Consider the following 11210-nt stretch of genomic DNA (forward strand, 5'->3'; position numbering starts at 1 on the left):
TGGAAAAACTACCAATTTCAAATGTCCCGCGCTGTGAATTTGTCGACCACTACCCACAATGCACTGGGAATAATGAACTCTCCTTGGCAAACTCTTGGTGGCGCACTGCATTGTGAATCGTCCGAATTGTCCAATTCCTTATAATTAGCTCCTGTTATAACGAATTATGACAGAAAACTGTAATTTGTTTAAGGCAAATATAAATTGCCACACTTGGTCTGTTTTCGGTCTTTCAATCAAAAATAATATCTTTTTGGCAAAGCTCTTTATCTTTTTGCGTTCCTACTTTTGATAGTTAACTCTTGATTATTAATTACCTGTTTAACTGCATTGTTATTGACTGAGTATTATGTGTTTACAATTGTTTTACTAATGAACGTTTTTGTGTTTCATTTATTACTTTATAGTGGTCTCAGTATGCTTTTAGCACCTGCCATTGACAAGCTTAGGCTTATTATGGCTTGAATTAATTGCTTTGTCATATACAATTTTACTTATTTGTTTCTCCTAGACAACATTTATACAGTGTTTATGCGTCGGTGAAGGGCAAAAACCTAATTGGTAAAACTTAAATGCAACGTTGTATCAAATTGCAACCACAGTATAGTTATTGGAAACGAGAGTTTCTCCTCAAATAATTTGCACTTCCTAGGATACTCCTTTTCATTTTCCAAAAGATGACGAATTGCCAAAATGTAACGCTTAAGTTCCTCCTATACTTGACCACTGTTCCTGGTGTCCTGCTCTGTATTGGTAACTTAAATACTAAATTAGTTATAAATTGATTGGTTCGATTTATTCATCTTACTCTTAAAAGTGTTCAGTGGAGATGGAAATACATTTTTGGCTGTCAGTGGTTCAACTGTTACCATGGGCGTCGCCAGGATTTTTTCTAGGGGGGGGGTGGGCAATGCACATTTCCCCCAACAAATCCTTGTACTTTCTCTAGCATATTCTAAATTCATCATTTTTTTTAGGGTGGGCAGGGGGGGGGGGACAGTTGCCCAACCCCCAACCCCCTCCCCATTGACACGCCTGCAGACGCCGACTTTTGTTGAATGTGTTTTACTTAATAGCAAATAATTTCACACCTCTTTCCCTTTTTTTCCTCCTTTTTTTGCTATTTTAGGGGGGGGGGGAAAGCTTTTTGAAAAACGAGTCCCCAACCGACTGACCCTCAATCCTGATTTTTTTCATGTGAGATTAACACGGCGATTTGTGTTGGCCTCATATGTACGATAGTAAAAGCCGTACCAAAGCTGATAGCTTTTAGCTGGTGTTTTCCTTGAAAATGACCCAGATATACATTAAGTCGTCTATTCATATACTTTGTTTCATTTATCTGAATTTGTAATTTGATGTCCAGTTTCATTTGTGAGATATCCGTAGAGATTGTCAAATAAAAACAAACCAATAATCACCCCAAAAAACCTTACAAAAAGCGAACAAACGGACAAACATCGGAATTATACAGTTCTACATGTTCATGAGTCGTCGGAGGCTAGGGGTTAATAATATAAAACAAAATCAGCTCCACTTACCCACCCCAGCGTTTTACGTGGTTACGATTGAATCTGATGCCTAATCTGCTTCAGCAAACGATGATGAAATGCTCAAATGGCAATGAGTGATTGATTAACTCAAATCGACTGACTGATAGTGCCGACTCATGCAAAGAGCACCGTCCAAGAGTGATTCAGGTGGGCGTTTACAGGGCGGGGTGGGGGGGGGGAGCTTGACATTTTTTGACGCTTGGGGCTTTTCTTAGAGATGTTCTTATAATTATTCACACATGTACAGAGCCAGGTTTTAGTGCCAGGTTCAGCTTTGTTTTGAAGAGATAAACTTCAGTCATCTTCTGTTCTTGTTTCTTTTGTTTTTCCTTTTATCCGGAGGGAATTTTGTGGAGTCATGCCATCGGAGGAGTTTCAAAATTACAACCTGTATACCTAATTGATCCAACTCTTTGAGTTCTACCATGCGTCTCCTGGCAACCTCTTGTATTCCACTCAGCCAGAAATACGGTGCTGCCAAAAAATCACGTTGAGCAAATACAAGTTCACGTTGAGCAAAGGTTCAATGATAAATTGGCCTGCACGCTGACCAGCCTTCATAATGACAAAGCACAATTTGCCAGCACACGTTCCTGCTCAAAAGCTGTGGGGATGATATCATTTACAAAATGGCTGTGATTTTCAGTGAGTGATAAACTCAAATCGACCGACTTATAGTGCTGACTCATGCAAAATGCACCATTACTGAGTGGGGCGGGCTGGGGGGGGGGGGGGGGGGGGAGCGAGCTTTACATTACTTGACGCTTGTTTTTATTTTAGATGTGTTAATTATACACACTTGTCCACAGCCAGGTTTTTATTGCCAGTTCCAGCATTGTTTTGAAGAGATAAACTGCAATCATCTTCTGTTCTTGTTTCTTTTCTTTTTCCTTTTATCCGGAGGGAGCTACTCCCCACCCACGTTTGAAATGGTACTTGCCAATCGAATAATGTGACTTTAACAAAACCCACCGTCTACTCGAGGCCCCATAAAGTGTTTATATTATACAACAGTGTTCGTGGGGAAATAGTGAAAACTAATAACCCCGAAATGTCGGATGATGGGGATTATCTCCCGAGGCAAAGCTTTAAATCTTGAAAACTCGTAATGCACTTTGGAATTATCAACTAAACACAATATAAATCCATTACTAGCAAATTGCAATATCGAATCAAGATACAGGAAGAAAGTTTCCTATCCAGGGCTTACTATTGGAAACGAGGTTGGAAATAAAGTAAGCACTGGGGACGAGGTTGAGTAGAGGGGTTTCATATTTACAACCTAAATATGCCTATTTGTGTAAACCTTGAGCTTATCCATGCATCTCCTAGCAACCTTTTATGTACCACTCAGCCAGCATTAATAGCCATGGCTGCCAAAAAGTAACAGAGTTCACGTTGAGCAAATGCAAGTTCACGTTGAACAAGGGTTCAAGGGCCAATTAAATAAGGAATGATAAATTGGCCTGCACGCTGACCAGCCTTCAAGAGCTGTGGATGATATTATTTACAATATGGCTCCACAAGTTGTGCTGATCACTGGATGCTCGGCGGGGATAGGTCTGGCCACCGCCGTGTGTCTAGCAGCGGAGAAACAACATGAATTCAAGGTGGGCTATTCTTCATTAATATTTCATGTCAACTCAAATGTTGTTTTCGGTTGATGCACTTTCAACGCGTAGGCCTAGTAGCATAGGCCAGCCAAATGGGGAAAAGTTCTCTAGAGAATAATTTCGCGGCATTTTTTGGTAATGGCCGGCGTCCATGCTGGATCAATTCTTTGAACCATAACAATAAGATGTGGGTGGATACCATGGTTACTTTTGACCCTAAAATACCTAATGTGCATACATCTTAAAAACCTGCCGTGTAATATATTTTTGCCTATATATGGTTTTTTAATTTTTTTTTTGATATCTTGAAAATTTTATTTTGGTGATTCTACTGACACATCCAATTTTTATTTTATCCATGTTTAGACGTATTCAAGTCTCCCACGTTAGGCGGCCCTTCGCCAAATTCTAGCCCAGTTTACGGACAGTCAGCTCGTTTTTTCCCCGTTTTGTTTGCTGAGCTAAATATCACAATGTTGTCATTGTTCACATGATTTTCCATAAGGTTTTAATAGGGCAACTGTGCCAGTAAGCAACAGTGAATTTGAAGCTTATCAATACTGAGGTTTGGCAAGACTACTTGATGGTATCTGGAGACAAGGTAAATCCGCGCAATTTTCGGGTATAATAGTAGCCAATTTTGGATCATTACTATGTCCTCATGATTATTCAGTCACATATGCTTAACAAAATGTTATTTAAGTAAGGGTGTGTAAGTAGAATCTCCAAAATAAACTTAAAAAAAAATAATAAAGAATATACCCAAATATGGGAATAAATATATTACACTGCAGGGATTAACAATTTATGCAAATTAGTGGGTCAAAATTAAGGGTGGCATCCACCTACATTTTCTTCTCCATCCTTTGACTGATTGATCTGACATGGTTGCCTGCTATTACCAAAAAATGCCGTCCAAAGTGTAACATTCCACTTTGGCTGGTCCACGATAGTCTTCGGATCTCATCGTTCGTCCTTATAGTTGACGTGGTCGCATGTTGTTTTGTCATAATTGTCTATTTGTGTGGTATTTTTCATAATTATAGGGCTAATATGATGTCCAGTTCACTCTCTGTTTATCCCATCCTGTATCGCACATTGTTGGTGCCCTGTTATGTTGGTTAATTCTGTGATTGGAGTCTTTTCATCTATTTTGTTGGTTTATTTCAATTTGTACAACTGCTATAGTCGGGTTTTTAATTAAATGTTTATCTGAATTCTGTCTGTCTTACACATGTCTTATGAACAATTGATTTTTGTATCATTAATTTATGAATATATTTACTTTGTTTAACATTTGAGGGTTTTTTGTAAGAGACGTGTTCACATACACACATGTAAAAAGCCATGTTTTAGACCAAGTTCCAGCATTGTTTTGAAGGGATAAAGTCCGATGATTTTCCAATTTTTTTCTTTTCTTTTCTCTCTTATCCGGAGGGAGTTACTCCCCCCGCGATACACATGTTTGAGACTGTACATACCAAGGGAATTTTCACGTTTGTGAAATAAACAAAACACATCGACTACTCGGGGCCTTATTATTATATCACCACTCCTGTTCAATATTTTGAAGGTGTACGCAACCATGAGAAATTTGGGGTCAAAGGGCAAGCTGGAAGCTGCAGCAGGTAGCTCCCTTAACAAGACGCTCTTCATCCGGGAACTCGACGTCACCAAGCAGGACACCATCTCGTCCGTCGTTGACGAGATCTTGCGGGAAAATGGGAGAATTGACGTTCTGGGTTAGCAGTATATATTTTGTTTCCTTTGTCTTCATTACATCATCATATCTGCCAAAATTGATCACAAGTGCCAAGTATAAAAAAAAACATTCTTCTTTTATTGACCATTCCCTGTCCTGTGTTTTACTAGTGATTGGCCCCCGGTTCAGACAGGCGTGCTAGAGTTGCGCTGATACAAATTAAAGGCAAAATTTAAATTAAGTACATGAAAGGTTCGACGTCTGAAACAAATAGGAGCGACTAGACGCGCCAGATGGCAAAAGATCGAAGGTTTGAGTCGTTCAGAACGACCCAGGAGCGACTTGGTTTCAGACGTCGCTCAAGTCATGAGCCGAACTCAATACAAAATGTATGTAAATGTATGTAAATAAGTAGTGACCTTCAAAAATAAGGACTGCAGGCGATGTGTTTCATGCGCGACGCAGTGCTTATGATTTAAAAGAAACTCGATGCTCCTTCCTGTCTTTACACGTCTTTCTCATCATGCTCCAGTCAACAATGCTGGCTTCAGTGGTGTTGACGCCATCGACAAGAGATCCATTGAGTGGTGTCAGAGCCTGATGGATACCAACTACTGGGGCGTGGTCAGATGCACCAGGGCCGTGTTACCACCGATGAAGAAGCAGAAATCTGGCCGAATATTGAATGTATCAAGCGTCTCCGGTATCCTAGGTAATATTGTGTTTCTGTTTATTTACGCCATCCAGTCGATCGTTTTTTTCCCCAAGTAACAGTGCGTCAAACACACAGAAAATAAATGCCGAGTCACAAGACTCAATTAGGTGAGCCGTGAATTTGTTCGCGTAGTGACACACTCTTCGACTGAAATGAAATGAGTCAAGTGACTCGGGCTGGAATAATATTTGGGTCTTTTGACTCACTTTGTGTCATAAAAATGAGTCACCATTTAGTCAGTGTAGTGGCACACTGCCATGTGACAGACGAGTCCAATAACTCAGCATGGAATACATGTGAGTTCTGTGACTAACCAAGTGTCTTTTAGCCATAGAGCTATATTAAGTTACTAAAGCGCTAACTCTTCATTCTTGCGCGCGGAGACGCTTTGAAGCCGCTCTGGGCGCAGACATTTTGAATTTATGTGCGTGGATGTAATTTTAAAAGTGTACTCTAAATGCAACGCGCAAGTAGAAGATACGCAAACAACTTCAGCGCGTCATGACGGTTCAATAAACGTCAGGGCGAAAAGCATCTCTGCAGCGGAGGGACGCGCACACGTTGCGTTCCTTGCGTAGAGCAAAATGAAACGCTCATTTGCTGATTGTACAAAATGAAGCGGAACTCCTGAAGAAAAGCAGTGCTCCCGGGAATTATTCTGTCTGAATTTTCGGCCCCGCTGGGCCTTGCGTTTCGGTTTTGGGCGTATCGGCTTCGATGACGCACCGGTATGGAATACAAACGAGTTTCGAGTTTTGCATAGGTTTGTGCACAAACATGGATGCACCCATCAGGCATTACTTTGTACACCGAGTTAGCGCTCTAGTAATTTAATATAGCTCTATATACTTTTAGCTGAGTCCAGTGCAGAACCACTGCGCCCCGGCCGGATTGCATGAATTATCTGTACTTCATTTCAATCTGCGATCAATTGTCTCCGAGGAAGACATTTTACACACATGAGCAGTAATAAAACAACACAACAAGATTTACAAGGAACACATTGTTGATCAGAAAATACGCATACTCGCCCACGCCCAACGGTTTAGGCAAGTTACATCGAGTAACGTTAGACCCAGGCCTGTCACGGCAAACCCTCTTACATATTAGGCTAGGCTATTACAGCAAACAGTGCTTTGCTTGGTAACAGTGAAGACAAAGCTACCGTGACATAGGTAGATTGCATTCAATAATTGACAACACGATTGTAACGTTTTAAGTATGAAAACACCTTAAATCATACTGAAACTGCTATACGGGAGATCAAAGATGGCGATTTGATGCAAACAACGGGTGCTTGCCCGAACGGGCCCGGGGATTTGACACAGTGCTGAGTCACAAATCAAACCAGACTCATTTTGAAGGGATAAGTGAGTCAACGATCAACATTCTGAGTGGCATCATTTGATCATTACAGGTTTTATGTTTTTTGGGGATAATATTGTTCAGCTAAATTTCAGGGTGAAATAACAAATTATGAATCGCATTGAAACGATATATTTCAACATTACCTCAAAATGATTAAACTTCAAATGCCTTCAAATGTCATTTAATACTGATCGAGAGCAATTCTACGTATATAATGATGTAACTTTCAGGCGAAGTTCAAGATCCTTCGAATATGCCTGATTCTTTACATTTTTCTCCGTGCACACCAGGTACCCCTTTCTACGCCACCTACGCGTCTAGTAAATTCGCCGTTGAGGGATTCTCTGAGTCCATCGCGGCAGTGTTGCGTGATGGTTACAATATCAGGTACACATAGTATCTCATGTAAGCCTAGATTATTGTATACAGCACGATACGTCACAAGTGCTATCTTTTGCGTCCTCCTTATAAGATCGAACCAAATGGATACTTACATACAGTTTATATCCACAAAACATTTGCAAAAATGTCGCGTTGCTATACAGGGTGGACCCCCAAAATACGGAACCGCGTACTTCCGCCTCTATGAGACTCAAACAACCTATAACAATGCATGGGGAATTCTGTTAAAAGAAAAAATGATACCAAGATCGCTCGATTCGGTCCAGTAGTTTTTGTTCTAGAGCCTATTTTGTGAAATAATGTTATTTTTTTGAAATCAGGTGTCATTTTGTCCCGATGAATTACTAAACCGCGCCCATCCTAATTTGATAGAGGAGTTTTTGCCCACTAAACCGCGCCCATCCTAATTTGATAGAGGGGATAATTGTCATGAATTAATACCCACATGAAAGATGTGTGCTTCACAAAATAGGCTCTGCAGCAAAAACTACTGGACCGAATCGGGAGATCTTGGTATCACATTTCGTCTAAAAGGATTCTCCATCAATTGGTACAGGTTGTTGAGTCTAAAGGTAGTGGAAGTATGCCGTTGGTTCCGAGTTTTTTTGGGCCACCCTGTATAGCTGATGAACAGACACTGCTGAAACAGAGCACTTGCCCCAAAGTGCTCTATACCCAAGAAATAAGATGATTTTGTCTTGCAGGACTGTCCATCTTGCAGAAAGAAAATATCAGAAAATAAAGTGTGGTTGAAATTCCGGTGAGATTGAAATGTATGTCTGACTTTGCTCGATATATTTCGGTTGATAAAGTCTAAATTACCTTTCCTAAAATAAAATATCAAAACAAATACCATGCAGGTTTGATTAAACTTCTTGTTTGTTCCAATCTGCGATGTTTCAGGGTAAGCATCGTCGAGCCGGGTCCGGTAGTCACCGACCTCATGACCAATCTCGTGACAAACCTGGAGGAGCATGCGGCGGGCTTCAACGACGACAAGCTGAAGGAGATGTACCTGGCCCAGGCTAAGAACATGCAACCCATCGTAGACATGGTGGCCCAGAGCACGAATGAGATAGCCAAGCTGCACCTAGAGATCATACTGAGCGAGAACCCGCACCTGCGGTACCAGACTAGTCCGGCTATGACTAAGATGGTGGCGGACAAGTTGAAGGATCCTACTACGGACGCACTGCTGGATGCGCTCAAACAGTATGGATCCTAGACGAAGGATGTCATCCATTAGCCGTATTGAGATGCGGTGGACACAGCAGGAGGGCGCTGTTTGGTTTGGGTAAAAGGCTCAGCGCCTTCTATTATTGTGTCCGCCATGTCTCAAAAGGCTAATGAATGTATACATTTTTGAAGTAAAGACCGAAGTGGTTGTGATATGATTTTCACCAGTGGGCATAAATTTTGAAGATTTTTTTTTATTTACCTTCTCTTAGATTCCAGCTAAGGCCAAAAAAAAAAGTCTCCGGTTTCTGGTATGGAGCTTGCCCTTAAAAGTGGTGCGGCGACGCGGCTTTTTTTTTTTTTTTACCTGTTTTTTTTTTTTTTTTGGCTTCAAATGTCGGCTGATGACTGCAAATGGTGCCCGACTAAACTTAGTGCAAATATATGGGAGTCCAGAGAGGCCACATAAATCTTATTCTCGATCATAACCCCTTCTAAAAACACGTTAAAATTGTGCAGCAGCAGAATTCCAGTCAAACCAGTGAGTTTGGCGGTTTTGAAACATCATCTTGTATTGAAAAAAAAAATTTTCATTTTGCCGACGCGCATGGATACGGCGACGCGCGCGTATACCAGAAACCGGAGACTTTTTTTTTTTGCCTAAACTGATCAAAAATTAAACCCAGTTTGTTTAGAAAAAGAAAAAGAAAAGAAGGCAAGGCGGTGGTAGTTATACACTGATACTTAAACATCGTGATTTCGCAATGTAGTATGAAAGCAATGTCGTAGTTTTCTTGTGCTCGCTGGGAAGTTTATATTTTCAGTGCACAAATCAAATTCAATATATCTGAATTCAAATCGGTTATATCTCATAATACAGCACCATAGGGACACTTCATAGCATGCACTCAAAGGATGCATGTTTTACAAAGGATAACAAGAAGTGTTTAACATGTGTTCGATTGCAAAACACTGTATTTGCAGCGTGAAAAATGAAACAGATGAAATCACAGCACATTGTACAAGTACAAGGAATTTATGTTGTATATAGCTTGATTTAGTTATAAGAAATTGTTATTAGGTAACACTTTTTAGAATTGTTTTTTTTTCTTACTTTCCTCTTGTTATTGATAACATTATTTTGTCAAAGATGAATATCATTTACACTTTACTTGCGTGTTATTCTCTTGCTTTGAATGGTTTATTCAAACTTTTTAATATGTATGTCTATATAGCTCGTTTCTATCTCTAGAATGTTTACAAAAATATGTTCCTGTCAACTTGTAAGGAAGGTATATTGAAGTATTGAAACGTATTATAGTTTTTAACTATGTAACTGTGTTTGTTTATTTAATTATTTAATACCATCTTTGAATTGTCGCTAGCTGACGTTTACAAACGATATTGAACATGTTATCGTTTTAAGACGTCCCAAACTGCCTTAAGTCTATACTTTAAGCTTACTATTTTAAGCTTAATACATGTACTTGAATCTAAGGTAACACAACCAACATTGCTTACGTCCCACTATAAATATACATAATCGCCTGATTTCCTTTGCAGGATATAGAAACATTATCAGTGAATAAACTAAGTAGGCCTAATGATGGGAAAATCTCAGGATTTTTTTCCGTATGCACCTTAATGGACCTTGCACTTTTCAGTTATCTTCGTACTATGCAGGTAATAAAACTGTAGTTGCCGTATGGAATTTGAATTCCTATGTAATCTGGTCTCGCTTTAATACATTAAATAATACAACCACACGTGCCTTGTCAATGGCCCAAATCTTTCCACTGAAAGTCCGTATCATGTGTAAACATTGAATTGAACCATCTCCTAGTAATCTCCTAGTAAGCACTTACCAGTAAATTCCCGGGGAAAAGCTTTTCCCCGGGAAATATTTACCCCTGCTCGGGAGTAGGGTTAAAGGAGAAATCCCCGGGGTTTAACGTTTTTCCCGGGGAAAAGCAACCAGTGTGAACGTCGGCGGGTTTGAACTTACCCCACCTTTTTCTCCCTGTATCGCATCGCATTTTGCAACACAATATTCAAGTGCTCCGAACTTTTGGAAATAAATCGCAGTGTGCGATGCTAAGGGTGTTCAGTTTGTCGATCTGGCCGTCGCGTGACTGAAATACTCACATTCAGTTCGCGGCGCCTGGAAATGCAACTTTTAGCCTCAAAAACATAACCATTTTCTAGCAACGTTTGAACGAACATGTAGGCATTATCCATGATAATTGTCCAACTGAAAGACTCCTAACTTCGCGTACGCTGCGCCTGGAAAATCTCACCTACTTTTATCCTCCAAAACAGACAACGGTCTATTTTGCTATCCAACAACGTACGTATAGGCATTTTCCATGAAATTTCTCCGATGCACGTGCTGAGCTAGCTGTAGTATAGTACTGCGTCACCAATGTGGATCACACCATTTACTGTAGGGGTGTACCATGTTCTTTTTTTTTTAAACATATACCAGCATTTCCACCGTTCCAAAATTATACAAAATTCTCTTTATGAAGTTCGAAACATTTCAATGATAGAAAATAAGTTCCTCATCATCACAATATAATTTTTGTAAAGAATTTGTTCGAGAAAAGATATAAAACTTTAAAAAGGGTATTAAAAGCACCCCTTTAGTTACGGTATCATTGGATGATCCGTCCATATCATGC

The 11210-nt window shown here is 40.0% G+C and overlaps 1 protein-coding gene across 1 annotated transcript; it reads left to right on the top strand.

Moving 5' to 3' along the window:
* The first annotated feature begins 3067 nt into the window (after window positions 1–3067).
* Window positions 3068–8754, top strand: LOC119738294 (retinol dehydrogenase 8-like). The gene is made up of 5 exons (XM_038213136.1): window positions 3068–3163; window positions 4740–4908; window positions 5401–5580; window positions 7242–7338; window positions 8257–8754. Exons 1-5 carry the CDS (start codon window positions 3068–3070, stop codon window positions 8576–8578), a joined length of 864 nt encoding a protein of 287 aa, XP_038069064.1. The 3' UTR covers window positions 8579–8754.
* Window positions 8755–11210: the final 2456 nt, after the last annotated feature.

This window comes from Patiria miniata, unplaced genomic scaffold (genome assembly GCF_015706575.1).
Source record: "Patiria miniata isolate m_02_andy unplaced genomic scaffold, ASM1570657v1 HiC_scaffold_3, whole genome shotgun sequence".
Taxonomy (NCBI): Eukaryota; Metazoa; Echinodermata; class Asteroidea; order Valvatida; family Asterinidae; genus Patiria; species Patiria miniata.